General features: G+C 43.5%; 1 protein-coding gene across 9 annotated transcripts in view; it reads right to left on the bottom strand.

Moving 5' to 3' along the window:
- The window catches only part of ERI3 (ERI1 exoribonuclease family member 3), a 126,826-nt gene that overhangs the window by 105,415 nt on the left and 2,408 nt on the right, over positions 1-19,003 (bottom strand). For 3 of the 9 annotated variants that reach the window (XM_025992005.2, XM_025992000.2, XM_025992001.2), the window contains exons 2-3: positions 18,917-18,992; positions 5,982-6,259 (exon numbers count right to left, since the gene is read on the bottom strand). The exons of 1 other annotated variant lie outside the window; for it this stretch is intronic. In XM_025992005.2, the coding sequence (XP_025847790.1) occupies positions 5,982-6,236 (255 nt within the window). In that variant the 5' untranslated portion in view covers positions 6,237-6,259; positions 18,917-18,992. Of the gene's footprint in view, positions 1-5,981; positions 6,260-11,312; positions 11,480-18,916; positions 18,993-19,003 lie in introns of those variants that run through there. 5 more of the 9 variants (XM_025992002.2, XM_072724208.1, XM_025992003.2 and 2 more) reach the window with 3 other exon arrangements.

The following is a 19,003-nucleotide window of genomic DNA, read 5'->3' as shown; positions in this document are numbered from 1 at the left end:
CCCACTTCGATCTATGCCTCTGCTATGCCAAACACATAAGGCAGCACCACCACGCATCGGTACTCCACTCCCCAGGATGTATATTTTACTTCTGCATTGCTATGTCTGCTCCAAATAAAGAAGGGTCCTTTGGCTTTCACATGAAGTTACAACAAGGCCAAGACCCGGACACAGCAAATGCTTGTTCCCATTCAGGGAGCCGTTGTGAAGACCCACAGTGACAGAGTAAAGGGATGGTGGGGATGGGGGTGGGGATCCCTGTGACAGACCACCAGGAAACAGCAATCTGTGAAGGAGGGGGCCTTTTGGAGGTAGAGGGGGAAGCACCACTTTTATGGAAGCAGCAACAAAAAGGACAAAAGCGCCTAATGGGCTGTCCCATTCCCACCACCATCACTGGCCACCAATAGAGGAATTCACTTACGGTGACCCTGGAAAAAGGGATGTGTTAAAGCAGAAATATAACTAAAAAGAAAGGCAATAATTGGTCTGATGGGCAAGGGGAAAATTATACCAGGAGTCGGGAGCCTTTGCAAGAACACTTACAGCTCACACAGTCGTCATAACTCAGCCCCCTCAAGCATTTTGTGCTCTGCTTATGGTGTTAACTTTAATGTCTTAACATATAACACCATCCGCACTAACACAAAATACTACACACGCCAGATGAGGCTGAATTATAGTTGCTGTGGGAAGCATAACTTTGAATTTCCTGATTTGGGTGCATTTAATCTCAACCATAATGTTACATTAACGTCGGTTTTGCATTTCATTTCCCAGTTTAGAAGAATAGCGTCAGCGCCTTCGCCTGTCCGTAGAGAAAAAAGTGCAGGCTGCCTGGGGCCCACAGGCTGATGGACCACAACCCAACAACTGGGCCCTGGCAATAGAAAACCCGGGCGGACCCCTCCTACTTGAAGGAGCCCTGACTAGGACAAGCAAATGGGGCGGGAAGGGTGGTTTCTTCTCTTGGGAACTGCCTTTCCATCCACTTGGAGTGTGCAAGAGCCAAGAGCAGGGAAAAGGCAAAGGTAAAATGCCCAATGAGAGCAATGTGTGTGTGTACAAATTAGCTGGATGCTGGGGGAGAGAGTGTGTGTGTGGGGGGGCGGGGGGGGGGAGTCCTGCTTTCAGCCCTGAACGTAAAAGGGAATCGATAGTTTGATTTGTAGGGATCTTAACCAATTTCCTATAAAGTTTTCCAAAATGTTTCTCTCACAAAGGACTAAAAATGATGTATCAGTTCTAAGTCATACTGAAATCCTCCAAATGTCTCTCTGCTATATTATTACTGCTCCTGTCACCATTAACCTTCCTCTACCCTACCCTCTCAAAATAACCTAGCATCTGGACAATTTTCTATAAAAGAGAAACTCCTTTACTCATAGTTCTAACTCAAAATGCAGATGGGAGTTTCTTCAAGGTTTCCTTAAAAAAAAAAAGAAAAGAAAAAGAAAGAAAAGAAAAGAAAAAAAAAAGCCCCTGTGGACAAAGACCAAACACTAGAAAACCTCAACCCCAAAGGTCATTTTTCTCCAAAGTTATGGGCACTTGAATACAGATGAGAAGGAAAACAGTCACAGGGCGGCTGCAGAGCAGTGATAAAGAGACCATACCCAGAAACCTGATGGAGGGCCAGAGGGAACTCAGGGAGAGAGGGCAGCAGCAGCCAGGACTTCGTTCCCCAGGAAGGGAAAAACAGGGCTGCCTTCTCTCTGGCCTTCCCGATAGATAGCTCAGGTTACTTCCTTCTCCTCCTGTGCTATGGCCTTACTTCATTGTCCTCACTTACATTTGCTTTGTTCCTTTCTAAACACCGAGGTGGTGAGAGAACTTGCCCCCAGGTTAAAGATGGACAATTTAAGATCCCACCAAAGCTTTCAGGCTGTTCTCTGGGCCTCAGGGACACAACCACCATTATTCCATACACATCCACACCAAAATGAGCAACATGAACTCCTACAAGCCAGGACAAAGGAGTCAGGACTCTCCCAAACCAGATGAAAACCTCCCTCCCTCCCAACCTACCCTAACATTTCCTAAAGCAAGAAAGAAATCCTATTCCCCAAACTTAAGAGTCTCTAAAGCAATTTAAACCACCTAAATTAATGTTTAAGTGGAAAAATGTTTTCAAATGTAGAGTCTCATATTTTGCCAATATCTATCATGTTAATCGAAATCAAAACGTAAATCAAAAGGAGTGCAAAAATCAGAAAGTGAAGCCTATTATTGGTAAACCGACCACTCCAGTTTCACCTCCCCGAACAAAGTACAAAAATAAACACCAAAAATGATGACAAATGGAAAATACTAGATGCTTCAACATGTTTATAACCAATATTGTTACTCATCCAAACACAACAAAGCTTATACCTGTTAGTTCTCATGGTGCCATTCCTTAAGGACAGTCCCAATAAGCTGTCACAGGGACTTCTGAAGACCAAAAATACATCAGAAAAATGAACCCCATGCCAAGCCTCCAGAGAGATCTTGGCCCCAAACTTGTTTCTGCCTCCTACACCTCCTACACCTGGGAGTAATGGTATAAGGATTTCCTTTCCCATAAGGATTAGAAATGGACTGTGTAGAGGCTTCAAGTATTGAAAGCAACTGGAAGCCAGGGAAAAGGAGGGCTGGGATTGTTCTGACTCACAGTCCCAAGCTCATCCCCAGGAAGCACAGAGACTTTGCCCAGAAAGCATCTCTGTCAAGTGGACAGCCATTAAGCCGTTCTAAGAGCGCTAGGGAGGCCTGGATTCAACCTGCAGCTCATCTTCTAGTCCTTTTCCTATCTCTCTAAAGGTTCATTCTCATCCCAAATCTCAATCTTTCCTGTTTCCATTTAAATTCATTTCTTTTTTTTATCCTTATTAAAATGAGGAGCAAGTTATTAGTATACTCCTTGGAACAACTACCGCCCATATGACGAATTTTTTTTAGTCTGAATAAGAAATGTCACTAAAACATATTCAATGTCTCTTCTGTCTTTCTAAGTCCTATTTTCATACCCCTAATGATTTTTTTCCTCTTATCCAGAGCTTTTCCAATTTCTCCACTGCCCCCTACACAGCACAGAGGCTCTAATGACAACCTGACCTATGATGACCTCAGGAAAGGATGCTATCCTATGTGGAACTGACAGCTTCTCCAAACCATCTTCCAAAATCCCTCTGAATCCTACCAGGATCCTGCTATTTGCAAACTTTAGAGAAGATGTTTTTTTTTTAAAAGATAGAGATGCTTTAAGTTGCCACAAACAAGTCTCAAATCACTCCTGAGCTACCCATTCCTTTCCTGAGAATGATCCAATGGGTAGTCCAACAGAGCTGCCTGGCCACAAACTCACCTTCCTACCTGTTGATCACAGCATTGTGGAGGCTTAATGAAGTAGAGATGCATTACATTTATCACTTACCCCAGATCCACTCAAATCCATCACTATGTCACAGCAAGAAGTTAGATTGATCTGACAGGATTTGCTCTTCTTCGCAAACCCATGTAAGTTATTACTCAGTACCCTATGCTCTTCTAGCTGTTTGCTGATTGATTATCTGACGATCAGGTCAAGTATCTTCTCTGGAATCACAGTAAACTAACGGGTCTATAATTTCCAAGATCATTCGTATTCCCCTTTTAAAGATAAGCAAGACAGTGAATGCTTCCTCTCTAAAGCAACAGCTAATGCTTTCTAATAATGAGCCAGGGCAGCCAATTCTTTAAGTGCCCTTGGAATCACATCATCAGGGTTCATTGATTCTGGAGATAATCTTTAATCAGGCCCCAGATCCTGGTCAATGGCATGAAGTCTTACCTCAGCCTAGGTCAGGAAGGCCTTGGTGCCTAAGTCTAGGTGGGAACTTGGTGATACGAATGATTTAAATCTGTATTGCATTATATCTTCAGCATTGCAATAAATAAATAAAAAGAACAATGCCCTTGAAAGAGAAATGAAAGGTGATACTGACAGACCAAATTGAGACATGAATCAGGCTTCACCTTCAGCAACATTGACAAGACCCTCTGTAGGACAAGAGAACAGAGCTACATAATTATCTGAGCTTACAATCTAACTGAAAAGTTCAGAAACAAACATACATAGGCATGTGCCAGAAAGCAGAATGTAGAAAATGCCTTAAAGGAGGTGTCAAGTGATTATGAGAGTTCAGAAGAAGGATGACTCATATCCAATAAGGATGGGTTGATTTTAGACTCATGTCCCACTAGGGCTTACTCAGTTATCAAAATCTACATCAGTAAGGGAGATAATATGGTGTGTTAGGATATGGATCCCTGATTTCTAACCTAGGAGAATCCATGTAACCAAAATTCCCTCCCACCACCCAAGAACAGCCAGCACAGAATCTCCAATAGTTTTGGGAGGCCAAGACAACTCTACAGCATGCACAGGAACAGGTAGCTGAGAAAGTAAGGGTGGTTCAGGCAGCACTTAAGCCACATTCCTTTTTATGCAAAGTTCCTTCCCTCAGGACATTCTCCTCATCCTGCTCCTGTCATCACAAACCTCCACAGGCCTAATTCCACTGCTCCCAAAGACAGACCACTACTTGGGAGAATATGAAAGAGGAGAGAGAAGAGGGAAGGTAAAAGGGTGGTGGTATCTCCTTTATGGAAAATAATCTACTATTCTAAAGATAGAACCTCTTCATGGGGGAAAAAAACAAAACAAAACACAACCATGAGAAGTGAACCCAGTTTATCTTCGAATGGACCCCACTCTTCCCTGTCTCCCAATTGCCTGATGCTACCATCCCCTTTTCCCCTATCCTCCCTACCACTGAAAGCTGCTCTCAGACTAACATGTCTACACATCCCAAATTACACCTTAATAACCCAGCCCCAGGAGGAAAAATTACATAGTCCTAGAGCTGGGGGTACTCAAGGCCTCCACAGTATACTGAACTGCTACATCAGTCCCAAATCATTCCCCCAAAACAAATACCAAGCACACCATTGTCTCCAAACACAGGTGCCTCTCTGCTGTTAATCCAAACTTCCTAGTAGCACTACCTTAAAAGGTAAAATGTCTCTGAACACAGTTGACGAGTAAGGAAAAAAAAAAAAAACAAGCAAAGAAATTTTCCTTTCCAATAGACCAACAGTTGTACTGGTTCAGGGTTTCTAATGCTGTGAAACACCATCACCCCCAAACTAAGTGACTCAAAACATCAACAATCACTTCTTATCTCTCACAGTTTCTGCCAGCCAGGAATTCAGGAGTGGCTCGGCTACCCAGCCTGGCTCAGGGTCTCTCCTGAGGTTGACGTCAGATGGCCACTGGGGCTGGCAGATTCACTTCCAAGACAGTACCAAGAAACATGAATAGCAAGTGGTACTGGTATTTAGCTAAGAATCTCAGTTCCTGTACACACGTGCTTCCCTACAGGCCATCTTCCCTACAGGCCACTGGAGAGTCCTCAATGCATGGCAGCTGGCTTCCTCCAGAGCAAGTGATCCAAAAGAGCAAGGCCAACCACAGTGCTTTTTATGACTTAACCTCAGAAGTCACACGATGTCTTTTCCTCTATATTCTCCTGGTTACACAAGGCTATCCCTGATTCAGTATGGGAGAGAAACTACCAAGGGTATGAATCTTAGAAGGCAAGGATCATTGGGTGCCATCTTAGAGGCTGACTACCACAGTATTCCTTAAAATAACATGTGGCAATAGCAGGAGAAGGAAGGAGGGAAAGGAGAGAGGAAGGATGGGACAGAAGGAAATATTTTGATTCCCAAAGGCTGAGACCAGAGAGAAACAATATGCCCCGTTCTCTCCAGACACTTCTCAGGTCTACCATACCCTAGCATGCCTGAACCAAGTCCGGCTTCCTAGGCAGGAACTCCCGATGAGTAGCTGAAAGCCAGGAAGACATGAGAAAGTTCCTCTGGAACACAGAAAGCAAGACTATCCTCCCTCCCTCTTTGCCCACCCCACCTTTCTGAAGCAATGATGCAACAGTTACCTGAGGATGAATCTGTGGCTTGTCGCACGTGGCCTCAAAGTCCAGCACTAAAAAGTAGTGATACCTCTGGGGAGGGAAGGGCACCATTGCCGCCATGGATGCGCCAAAGCCGTGGGCCGCCAGCTTTCTGGTGGATATGGAGCAGAACTCCGGAACACCACAGGGAGAAAATAAGTGGGAGCCCAGCACTTTTCTTGCTCTTGAAAGTAAATATGAAGAAAATCGAGCTGCTCCAGTCTGTAAAGGTGCTAGCATTGAACATCCAGAAGCATCTAAAACTTAGGGGAGGAAAGTTTAAAAAAAAAAAAAAAAAAGAACAAAGAGCCCGGGTTACTCCCCTCCCACTGTGGCCCTGTTCCATCTGGTCTTCAGGAATAGTCACACAACATGAACCACTCCCCAGTGTTTCTGGACCCCTCTTCTAAATCAACAGTATTCATTACTGAAGTTCAAGACCCTAATACTGGTCCCTGCAGCATTATGACACCTCTGGGTCTCCAAGATCATTCTCAGGACAACCTGTCACGCTGGACTTCATCTTTAAATGGAGCTCTAAAGTTCAAAAGAGAGGGGAGAGAAAAATTCTGTGGTCATTTCTCAGGCGGCAACAGTTAACAACATAAAGCTAAGGTTCCCAAAGTAGCATGAGGTGACCCAGCTGCACAATCAGTCTCAGGAGCTAAGGAGCCTCAGACAAAAGAGTGGAAAATGCCAAAGATGCTCTCCTCAGCTCCATTACAAGCCAGTGGCCCCTTGGCTTTCCAGTGCGCAGCTCACATACCCTCCCTCCGGTCTCCCAAGGTGAAATGGAACACAGCCAATCACAGGGGAGCTTGCTCCTGACGTGCGGGCGCTGCCCCCGCCCACGTGCCAGGAAGTGGCACCCTGGGGGAATGATTGCCGCCTGGAGAGCACAGCTGGCAACAGCCTCAGGCCTTCCCATTCGCTGCCTTCAGACTCTCTCTACTAGAGGCCCTGAATGACTGCGGAACTTTTTTAAACAGGGAAGAAAAAGAGAAAACCCAGATGTGGCAGTAATGGGAGCACTGCTTTAAAAAAAAAAAAATCAAAAAATCTAGTAAAGTTTTCTGACTGAACATGTGCAGAAAAAAATTCCAAATCACTTTTCAAGTTTTCCCTTTAAATTTGCAGAATGTCTGCTCCTTAGAGGGTTAACTAAATATAAAAATCAAAGCCTAAGTTTTACTCACAAATAACTCAAGCTTCCCTTAAAAAAAAAAAAAAAAAAAAAAAAGAGGAACAAACCAGAAATTTTGTTTTTACCCCTCTTACACCCAATATTCAAATTCACTCAACTTTAATCCTCAAAGTTAAACAAGAAATCTCTCTGCTCAAAGCAGCAATGGCCATAATTTATGCCTTCTGAAGCCCCATTCTAATAGAACCAAAAGCTTGCCTCTGAAAGGCTGCAAATGGGCACTAGCTCCTTCCTGTAGGGCTGAGAGGGTAGCAGGCCATGAAGTCCAGAGCACCCTCAGAGGCAATGAGGTCCCTACTACCTGAATGGACATGTACAATGCCAAGTATCACTTTTCCTCCTGGCTCTTCCCTGACTCACTGAATAACTTACAATAACTTGCCTATTTACTAGGACACATGCTAATGTGGGTCCTCAATTTCCCCATCCCTGTAGTGAGATTCCATGGAGATTCAGAGGTGCTAAGACTGAAAAGTATTATAAACTCATGGATCCTACAGAGCACAGTGCTATTTTTCACCATGGCTTTATAGCATCTCCAAAAACGCAGCCCCAACTCTTCAGCTCAGGGTAGACAAAGGCTGGCTGGGATTTCATTATGGAAATCCTTGGAAAGGCAAAGGGGCCAACATTCCTTTGAAAACCAGATCCAAAATAACTTCACATCACCCACCCCCTTCCTTGAACTGGAAGCCTTGCTGAGATGGGAGACACCAGTCTGTTCAGATTATGCAGATTATAGGATTATAGTTTGGATCCAAAGTCCCTCAGGGCCTTAGAACTCTCCTCTAACTCCTTGAAGTCAGGCCAGGATAAGGACATTTGAGAGTCCTAATGTTTCTTAATATGCAGAGTGTGTATATAGTATATATAGTCACCCAGACCCCATCTGCCAAAAAATACCAGCAATTAAGCATAACTAAGGAGGGTTTCCAGGTCTGAATCCTGGCTTAGCCACTTTTTTGCCATGGCACCTTGGGCAAGCTCTGTTCTTCCATTTCTCACCTGTAAAATGACAACAGTAATAGCTCTTAGTCCTTAAGTGAGAATGAAATGAGAGGACACATGTAAAGCACTAGGAGCAGTGTCTGGCACATAGAGGCTCAATAAATATTAGCTTACTATTATTGCTACTACTATTTTATTGGGCTATACCCACCTGGCCAACCCTGGATCCCCATGCTTGGGGGCTACATATCCAATTAATGTATGGGGCAACCTCAGAGAGTAACATCAAAATTTCCTGCATATCCAGAATGCTCTAAACCTCCCATATAGCATACTGTATGTGCCCTCTTCCCTTCCATGAACAACACATTGGTCTTCTTGCCTGCAGGCCTTGCCTTCTCACCTGATTTCACCCACATCAAAAAGCTTCTCTTGCAGGTTAGTCCTGAGAATAGACAATAGGAGACCAGGCCTCCACATGTCAGTAATCACTGGATTCTGTACTTCCCTTACTTCTAAAAACCAAGTCAACTCAAGTCAAGACAAAGAGGGCAGCTCTTCCTCTTCCCTTCCTGAAAAAGTCAATCTTACAGCTTTAGAGCCATTAGTTGTGGCAGAGTAAGGTTAAGTATCTACAAGTTGAGTGGGAGGAGCAGAAGAGTCTGGGGGTGGGGGTGGAGGGTATTAGAGCCCAAGCAGAGTAAGGAAGGAATCTGTACAGAGGCAAGAAGGTGTGATGTAGCATGTCACAGCCCATGTGGGAGGGCATGGGGAGGTGGGAGCAAGTCTGATGCAGGGAGTCATGGGCAGGGTAAAAGAGGCAGTCAAGAGGGGGAAAGAGCAATGGCAACAATGGGAGATTGGTTACATACAGAGGGATTGATCAAAGAAGAGCGTATATTAAGGGTAATGAGAGCCAGGTTTCTCATTGTTAGAGGATGGAATTAAAATATGGAAAGAGGAAAAAAAATCCCTAGTGTCAAATTAAAATTGGAGGAAACGGTGTGAACTCATGGTTTCTGGTATATAATATATAAAAATAAAGCTAGACATAATTGTGAATATGAATATACACAAACACACACACACGCACACACACCCATCTATTTTCTAGCTCTGCCTATCAAAGGGCCAGGGAGCAGCAACACTCCAGCAGCAATGAGCACACCTAGCACCCAGCTGCCTTCTAAACAACATTCTTCAGTGGAAGAACCAGAACTCTTTGGAGAAATGGTTGATTCCACGACTGTGGCAAGAAAAGTACAAAATGAGTCTAGAACATCTTCTTTTGGGGCCAGAGAGCAAGCGAATGCTCAAGAATGATGGGAACTTATCAAAAGGATGCAGAAGGGACACCTGGGTGGCTCAGAGGTTGAGCGCCCGCCTTGGGTCCAGGGTATGACCCCGGGAGTCCCGCATTGGGCTCCCCGCGGGGAACCTGCTTCTCCCTTCGCCTGTGTCTCTGCCTCTCTCTCTCTGTGTGTCTCTCATGAATAAATAAATAAATAAATCTAAGAAAAAAAGAAGGATGCAGAAGCCAGCTTGAAGGGGCTCCGACTGGCAAATAAATGATGATATTAACAGATTATATTGCATTGACTAAAAAAGGAAACCATGAGTGTAAAATACACAAATTAATTAATTAATAAAGTCTGATAAGGGACAGTCACATAGTTTCAAACTATCTCCCCACAGAATGTTTATTAATCATAACAGGAAGTAAGTATACAATGGAGAAGCCTGGCAGACATCACCTTAATCAAGTGATCAAAATGAACATAATGGGATAAATCAAAATCATGCACATGACAGGATGCAATGAGAATAAAGCATCGTTTCTGTGATATTCCTGTCAAAGATGCATAATCTAACTCTAATCATGAGAAAATATCCAACAAACCCTAATTAAGGGAGAGTCTACATAATAACTAGCCTGTAATCTTCAAAAGTATCAAGGTCATGAATGTCAAGGAACTTTTACTGAGCAAAATTTGAAGGAGATTAAAGGGACTTGGTGAACTAAATGCAATGCACATTCTGAACTAGATCATTTTGCTACAAAGAACATTACTGGGACGATCGGCAAACTTGAATGGGGTTTCAGAATTAGAAGGAGGTAAAGTACCAATATTCATTTCCTGGTTTTGCTGGTTGAACTGTAGTTAGGAAAGAAAATGTCCTTGCGTGTAGGAAATGCACCCAAAGTATTCATTCAGGGTGACGGGGCATTAGGTCAACATTAACTCTCAAATAGTTTCACAAAAAATCCTTTGTACTATAATTCCAGCTTGTGTGTAAATTTGGCCTATTCCAAACTTTTTAAAAATTATTTTTTAAATCTATACACTGCATTGTGGTCTAAAAAAGAGAGAGAGGAAAAAAAAAAAAGAGAGAGAAGAGAAGGTATGTGAGGGCTCAACTCTCCATACTGCCCACGGAAGGCAGGCTGTAGGCTGTATGCTCTCCTTCAGCAGGGAGGCTAGCAAAAGCCAGCCCGTAAAACATCAAGTTTCCAGGATAAGAGCCCCCACTCAATGCCCCCTCACCAGGGATTCCTGCCACCATTAGAGCCTTCTTAGGAAACACCTCTACACTCCCTGCAGAGGCATCCCACCTGCCTTGCACCCTCTGGCATCTTACAGATTCCCCTTTCCTACTGCTATCTTTATACTTTAGTCACAAGTTTGTAGACTATAAGCCTATAACTTGTATCATCAATTGGGACTTTGAATGTCTAGTCAAGGGGCAGAACTCAAAAGGAACAGTTTATGATTCTATATATTTCTGCATACTGTCATTAGAGACCAAGACTCGCACACATTTATTCTCAGACATCCTTTTTCTTTTCCTAGTAATTAAAGGCAGTAAGTAGCCTATGGCAAGGAGGAAAATAAATTATTCCCTCCTCAAAAATGAAAGGATCAGGGCCCCAGTGGGGACAGGAGAGTGGTAAATAGGGACTGCTGTGGGGCCAGACCGATTTGGAGAAACAGGCCTGTGCCACAGCCCCTGGAGGATGGTCTCTGTGCAGAGTATTTACACAACAGACACCAATGGCTCCTCTGCAGCCATTACTGTCCGTCAGGTAAATAACGCATGTGCCAAAACACACATTTAATGAGGGAAATAATATGCCTTTATAAAAAGCCTCAATCTGTATTTACCTGAGAGACCAGAGAAGCACCAAATCACCAGATTAGTGGAACCACAGAGGAGTCATTCTGGTGTCTTGGGTAAATAGACATTTTATAGCCTTCCATTACTGAGGGGGGAAGAGAGAGCAAAGGGAGGGGGCCATCCTTTAACATCCACATCCACAGGCCACGGGAACCTGGGGGATAGAAGAGGGGGCCATCATGAAATATGGGGTCTACTCCCACCCCACCTCCCCAACTGCAAATACAGTGACCCTTGAACAACACAGGGGTTAGGGGACCAACTCCCCCACCCACAAAGTGGAAAATCCGCCTATAACTTTCGACTCTCCAAAAACTTAACTACTGATAGTACTATTGACTGGAAGTCTTACCAATAACATAAACAGTCAATTAATACATATCTTATGTATGTATTATATACTGTATTCCTATAATAAAGATAAAGAAAATGTCAAGAAGATCATAAGGAAGAGAAAATACATTTATGGTACTGTACTGTATTTACTGAAAAAAACCGACATGTAAGTAGATCTGCGCAGTACAAACCTGTGTTGTTCAAGGGTCAACTGTACTTGGAATCCCTGGGGAGGGTTTAGACTTGTACCATCCCTGGATTCAATCCATTCCATCAAAAACTAGACTGGGAGGCAGGAGTACATTCCAGAGGAACTCTAAGGCACTACAGGCAGGCTCTGAGTCCAGCTGACTAGAAACACGGGAGAGAGCTGCAGCTTCCCCAGGTCCCAGTCCCAGGGCAAGTCCCTGTCCCAACTGACCTACAATATCACAAGGGCTCAGGTACCAGAGTCACAGAGGCCATCAACAGAGGGCACGGTAATACCTGTCTGGAACCACTCAGTCACAGGCTCTGTATTAGGAAGCTAAAAATAGCCTGGAAAAAAGCTAAATAAACTGCATGCCCTCAAAAGCCATAATCTTCAATCTAATGAATGTATCCTTGCTGCCAGAGCACTTTCTGTGAAAATCACAAATTGCCAAAGGTAAAAGAAAACCTAAGGGGAGACACAGTACAGCTAGCCAGGGAAAATGGGCCCCAGGAAGAGAAAAGGACTGCCCAAGATTCACATAGCAAGTAACACCAGAAGCCAGGGCTCCTGACTCCCACACCAAGGTCTCAGACCACTGGCCCAGCACAAGGAGCAGGCCTCACCGCTCACCTCCCAAGCTCCTCTGAAGTCTCACAGTGGAGGCCAAGGGTCTGAGGGCTTGGCCTAGTCAGCTGAAAGCCAGAGGTTGAGGCAGAACAAAGCTTGACATGCCCTGGAACCTCTCTACACGACTTCTTGATGGCCCCAGCATGGAATGGAAGCAGCAACTCTGAAGCTAAGTCCTCATCTCAACAAAACACTCTCCTCCTCTCTACAACCTGTCACTCCCTTGGCCTGTAGCTACAACTGCTTCTGTTCCAAAGTGGGACTAGAGAGAGCATTCTCAGCATAAGCAGCAGCTACTAACCCTAAATTATCAGGAGAGCTACAGTCACTAAAGACCTTCAGGAACACAACATCCTGATGGCAACATCACAGGCCACAGGAGGCTTACTCTTCTCCTCGGTTGGCCATCTCAGTAGCTCAAGGCAGCACATAAAAAGAAGGGACTGTGATTTCCCTGCTGTTTGCTAACTCACCAGCTACACTCAGTAGTTTGGACAAACTCCTTTGAGGGGCAAAGCTGGGAAATATCTCTTTGCAAAGTCTTACAAGTCAGCTGTGATACCCATCATAGGTAAGAGAGGGCAAAGTTTCTAACACACCATAGATAGCACAGACATGGAGGAAGGGCACAGTGTGCTACTCTTACCCCTTTAAGCACCTCTCACACATATAGGTAGCATCTGACCCCAGAGGAGAGGTATCAAGAACCTTCCATTCCCCTGCTTCCAAGATGGAACTGTTCTAGAAACGAGTTAGACAGCCCAGATGTTCAAACATTGGAACTAGGCAAGTCTATGTTCAAATCCTAATTCTACCACATATTCTTTTTTTTTTTTTTTTTAAGTAGGTTCCACACCCAATGTGGGGCTTGAACTCTTGACCCCAGGATCAAGAGTTGCATGATCTACCCACTGAACCAGCCAGGCACCCCTCTACTACATATTCCTAATAATAGCTATAATAATAATATCTATCTCTTTGGGGTTCAGTTCACAACCACACAATGTATATAAAGCACTTTGCACATTTAAAGGACTCAGTAAAAGAGAACTACTGTTGTTAATGCACGAGAAAGAGGAGAGGGAAACAAGATTATAAGCCAGGCATTGGGGATCCCTGGGTGGCGCAGCAGTTTGGTGCCTGCCTTTGACCCAGGACGTGATCCTGGAGACCCGGGATCGAATCCCACGTCGGGCTCCCGGTGCATGGAGCCCGCTTCTCCCTCTGCCTGTGTCTCTGCCTCTGTGTGTGTGTGTGTGTGTGTGTGTGTGTGTGTGTGACTATCATAAAAAAAAAAGAAGAAGAAGAAAAAAAAAAATAAGCCAGGCATTGTATTAGTGACCTACATATTTATCTCCTAACTCTCAAGCAAAATGGGTAACAGTATTCCCATTTTACATACAAGCAAACTAAGCCTCTGAGGTACTCAGCACTTCAAAGCTCTGTTCTCCTCTCCCATGTCTGGAGGGCCCACATTCCCTACTTGATTGAGTCCCCTACCTGCCAAAGAGCTAAAAATGCATATCAACTTCAGTTTTTCCCTTGAGGTTAGGATGTGGCTTTAACTAAAAGTAACTCAACCATAAGCAATGATCAAGTATGTCCAAATCATCCAAATTTGTTCTCATAATACATTTATCATATTTTAACAGGAAAAACAAATTGTAGCCCTGGATATAAAAAAGCAGAAACAGGAAGGGGAAGCCTGGACTAAAACTGCAGCACCAGAAACTCAAAGCCTCTTCTCAAACACAATTCCAGAGGAGCAGAGCACTGGTAGGAGGCAGGGCAACTAGCTCTTGCTCAGGTCCCCAAATGTGATGTTTCCTTTTACAAATCTGTGCCGTCACCAATGCTGCACCCCCTGGTTTGGAATGTTACATCCATTTTCACCAGACTCCTTCTTCAAAATGCAGCTCAAAACTCCCTTTTAGTAGCTTTCTCTGATACTCCATCAGAAAGTTAATTACTTAAGTGTGATCCAGTAACAGACTCTATTCCTATTTCATAACTTTTGTCTCACTATATTGTAAAATTTTAATCTATTTCTCCTACTATAACTTTCAGAGAGTTAGGTGAGAAGGATTTAAGAGAGAAGGTATAGGGGGGTGTGTGTGTGTGTGTGTGTGTGTGTGTGTAGGTGTAAAAAAAAAAAAAAGCATAATTTCTTTGATTTGTTTGTCAGACCCTCTCATGCATTTTAAAATTTGAAGTAGCATTAAAGAAAAGTATAAGATTTTTTCACCTAAATAGTGCATGGGTTTAAAAACTGAGAAAAGGGACCTGAGTGGCTCAGCGGTAGAGCCTCTGCCTTTGACTCAGGGGTGTGATCCCGGGGTTCCAGGATTAAGTTCTACATTGGGCTCCTGTGGAGGGCCTGCTTCTCCCTCTGCCTGTGTCTCTGCCTCTTTCTCTCGTGAATAAATAAATAAAATATTAAAAAAAAAAAAGTTTAAAAACTCCAAGAAACACTAAGACATATACCCTTAAGGGCAAGGACCACATTTTATTCATTTCTGTAGTCCCAGCACCCAGCACAAGACCAGGCATAACGTTAGTGTGAATCAGTGTTTGTTGAATGAATATGCCCGACATCCTGATGTCATGTTAGAACAGAACAGACCCAGGGGCATATGGGTGGCACAATCATTTGAGCATCTGCTTTGGCTCAGGTCATGATCCCGGGGTCCAGCCCGATTCTCTCTCTCCCTCTGCGCTCCCCACCCCGACTTGTGCTCTCACTCTCTCTCTCAAATAAATAAAATCCTTAAAAAAAAAAAAAAAAAGAACAGAGCAGACAGACCCTAAGCACCAAGCAAAGCTTTTTTTTTTTTTTTTTTTTCCTATCTCCTTCCTAGCCCACCCCATTCTGTCCTCCCCAGTTAAAGACAGAGAGATACCACACTGCCTTGGTGCAGGAATACTATTAAAAGGATTAATTTAGGGACCGGTGTTTGGACTGTCACATCCAATCACTACCCACAGATCTACAGCTTCCCAAATCAAGCTCATGCAAAGAGGAATCAATTGCAAGGACACAGAGGGTCTGAACAGGCATACTAATGGCCTCCTGAGGTGCCAGCGGCCAGCTCTGACACTCCCATAAATTATCCGCCTTTTGATTTTACCTGTAGCTGTGGGGCACAAGGCACAATTTTGAACATATCAAAGCAATCTCTTGTAACCCAAGGCTCCCCTAAGAATGTCCCCAAAGGAGGAGGGGCTAAAAACAATGACCCAAAGGGAATCTGCTTCCCTGGTCCAGCAGTCATCAATGAAAACCCAACAGGACCAAGTGGACAAAGTGGGACCCAAATCACTCCTAGCGCATCTGGACAAGCATGCATCAGTGTGCTGTTCTGCAATGACTACACATCTTTCACTCAAAGGAAGAGAAATCACAGCAATAAACGAACACAATTTCATCTGGAGGCAAATCCGCTCTGACGGCACCTCACAGCATAACATGACCTCAGGCACCACTCTTAACCTTCCAGGGCCTCAGTTTCCTCACAGGGGTAGCAGAGAAAATAATACTGACCACCTGACTCATTCCCAGAGTGACGGTGAAAAGTAATAAAAAACATTCAAGAGGCACTTTACAAAGATACAGGGCCACAAGGGTGGCAACACTAATAAATAACCCTGACCAACTGGGAGAAATGACTGGTCACACTTTGGTGAATCTCTTTCAGATAGCTGCTCACTCGAATCGCTTCACTGATGGTACTGGGGCTAAGGTCTATCCTGAAGAAAGTTCTGGTTTTCTGGACTCCTGATGCCCGAAAATTTTCAATTATGAAGAGTGGCCCCTTGCATTAGTTATAACTTCCTCCTGTCTACTGGCTCTCACCACTAGTGGTTATATTTCTACCACATGGCCATAATGACAACTGTGAGGACCCAAAATAAATACTAAGCCAAAGCCCAACTCATCCATTTGTGGGCTGCTTTTTAAAAAAATTATTAATTGGGTATAATACTATTAGTAACAAAAGTTATTAAAACACTTATCTCATTAAACCCATTAATCAACCCTCTTAAGTCCCATTATCTGCATTTCACAGATAGGAAGGTAAAACTCAGAGAGGTAAGTCACTTGCCCAAGGTTACATAAACGCTATAATGTAGTTATCAGAAACCTACAGGCTTCCCTCTAGCAAGGCAAGTAGGCTTGCAGGAGGAGGAAGACAATCCATCAGACATTCAACAAACACTCTGGCTCCTGTGCCTGGCATATACTATCATATCTGAACCAGGAGACAGTCCCCAAACCAGAAAAAGGTCATCAATTTGCTATAAGCAAGGAAAGTTAAGACTGAGTGGGACATGGGCAGCCCCCGGGTGGCTCACCGGTTTAGCACTGCCCTCGGCCCAGGGAGTAATCCTGGAGTCCCGGGATCGAGTCCCACATCAGGTTCCCTGCATGGAGCCTGCTTCTCCCTCTGCCTGTGTCTCTGCCTCTCTCTCTGTGTCTCTCATGATTAAATAAATAAAATCTTAAAAAAAAAAAAAAAAAAAGACTAAGTAGGATATGTAACAGAATGATGACAATTCCCTAGAAAACTTAAGAAAATGGGTCCTCCTTTGTTTATATCTCTGATATAATGTTTCTGATAACTACATTATAGCGTTTATGTAACCTTGGGCAAGTGACTTACCTCTCTGAGTTTTACCTTCCTATCTGTGAAATGCAGATAATGGGACTTAAGAGGGTTGATTAATGGGTTTAATGAGATAAGTGTTTTAATAACTTTTGTTACTAAACGTTCAAAAAGTTTAAAGCAATTGACATTAAGCTATGAGCCCTAAGACCAACATTCCTACCAGAGATCCATTTATTCCTCACTTCTTTGATTAGAAGAGTTCCCCAAACCTTTTCATTCATTTTATACCTACATCTTTTCTAGTCTGTAAAATAGAAGCTGGTTTTACCAACAAATTCTTTGGTAGGCTTGCTTTAAGTTCTAGTTGATGGCCAGGAAATTAATAGATAACCAGTATATACAATTTGCAAAAATTCAGTTACACTCAATTTTTAAGTGTCAAAATACTGCCTCAAGGGGTAAATATAAAATGCCCCCCCCCCCCATGTAACTGTCACAGGCTCCTTAACTGGTCTCTGCCTCCAGTATTGTACCCTTCAGTCCATTCTTAATACTGAAATCAGAGCAAATGTTCTAAAACACAAATCTAGTTATCAGTCCATGACTTAAAAAACTTTTTAATGGCTTCTTACTACTCTTATGATAGTCTGATCCAGGTGTTGGCAAACTATGTTCCATGGGCCAAATCCAGCTGCCACTCATTTTTATAAAGTTTTACTCAAACATAGCCATGTTCATGCATTTTTGTACTATAGCCGCTTTCATGCTGTAACAGCAGAGTTGAATGGAGTTGTACAGTTGTGACAGAGACCAACAAGGCCTAAATAGTTACTATCTGGTCCTTTAAGAAAAAGGACCTAGTCTTTTGCTGACCTAGTCTAACCTTTTCTCTATCTACCACCTAATCCTGAGAGTTTATAAGGCCTTGGCCTCTGCTTACTTTTCCTGCTTCATTTCTCACCATATTCTCCAACCCTCTGCCTACTGATTATGCTGTTCTAATCACACTGAACTTCAGTTTCTCAAACTCAACAAAACTCTGACCTTCACACTTGGTCCCTCATGTTTTCATTTAATTCTAGATGAAGGGGTTCCTTCCTCTGAGAAGCCTTCTCTGAGCCTACAAGTCTGAGTTGAGGACCCTTGAGTACTCCCAAAGCACCTAAATTTACCTTATTATAGTATTCCCAGAGTGTATCAGAACTGATTTTTTACTACCTATCTCTAGGTACACCTGAATTTGTAAGCCCTCTGGCATCAGAGACAGCAGCTGTCTTACTACTACTACAGTTCCAGTCCTAGCAAAGTGTCTGGTCCTTCATTATTGAACAAACAGACTCTGAGATCCTGGATATCAATCATCAGAGTCAGTCTTAGCTCTGATCCTTGTAAAATGGAGATAGGCTGGGATTAACCATCCACCCAACGGTGACTCCCAACCCAAATCAAACCAAAATCCTAAAGGCCTTGGTCAAATGCATTATCAAAAGCCAAATCGATGTGTTCTTTCCTGTTATTTTTAAGCTGTGTATTTCTCAAGATGAAGGGTTATTCCAGCTCTATTCAGCCTTCCTGAACCTAAAGTAGGTGCTCATGCAATGCCCACAAGGAAATCATGACAGAACTTAAGAGTGTGGATACCCTACCTCTAATTCTCACCACTTTATAGACTTTGGGTACATTTCAGTAGTCTTTGAGCTTTTTCTGTCTAATCAGAAAAAGCCACAGAAAAATACAATCTACACTGACCACCATCCCCTCACCCTTCAAACCCAAATACTCATAAGAAAGAAGTCAAGACAAACTTGACCATGAAAAAGATTCTCACCTCTCCTGACTTCGAAGATGCCAAGACTGCCAGCTGGGGATGCTGAAGGTTCTGTGAGAGCTGGAAAGCCCCAATGCTGTGGATAAA

The sequence above is a fragment of the Vulpes vulpes genome, chromosome 10, assembly GCF_048418805.1.
Source record: "Vulpes vulpes isolate BD-2025 chromosome 10, VulVul3, whole genome shotgun sequence".
Classification (NCBI taxonomy): domain Eukaryota; kingdom Metazoa; phylum Chordata; class Mammalia; order Carnivora; family Canidae; genus Vulpes; species Vulpes vulpes.
This window is presented reverse-complemented; position numbering and strand designations above follow the sequence as displayed.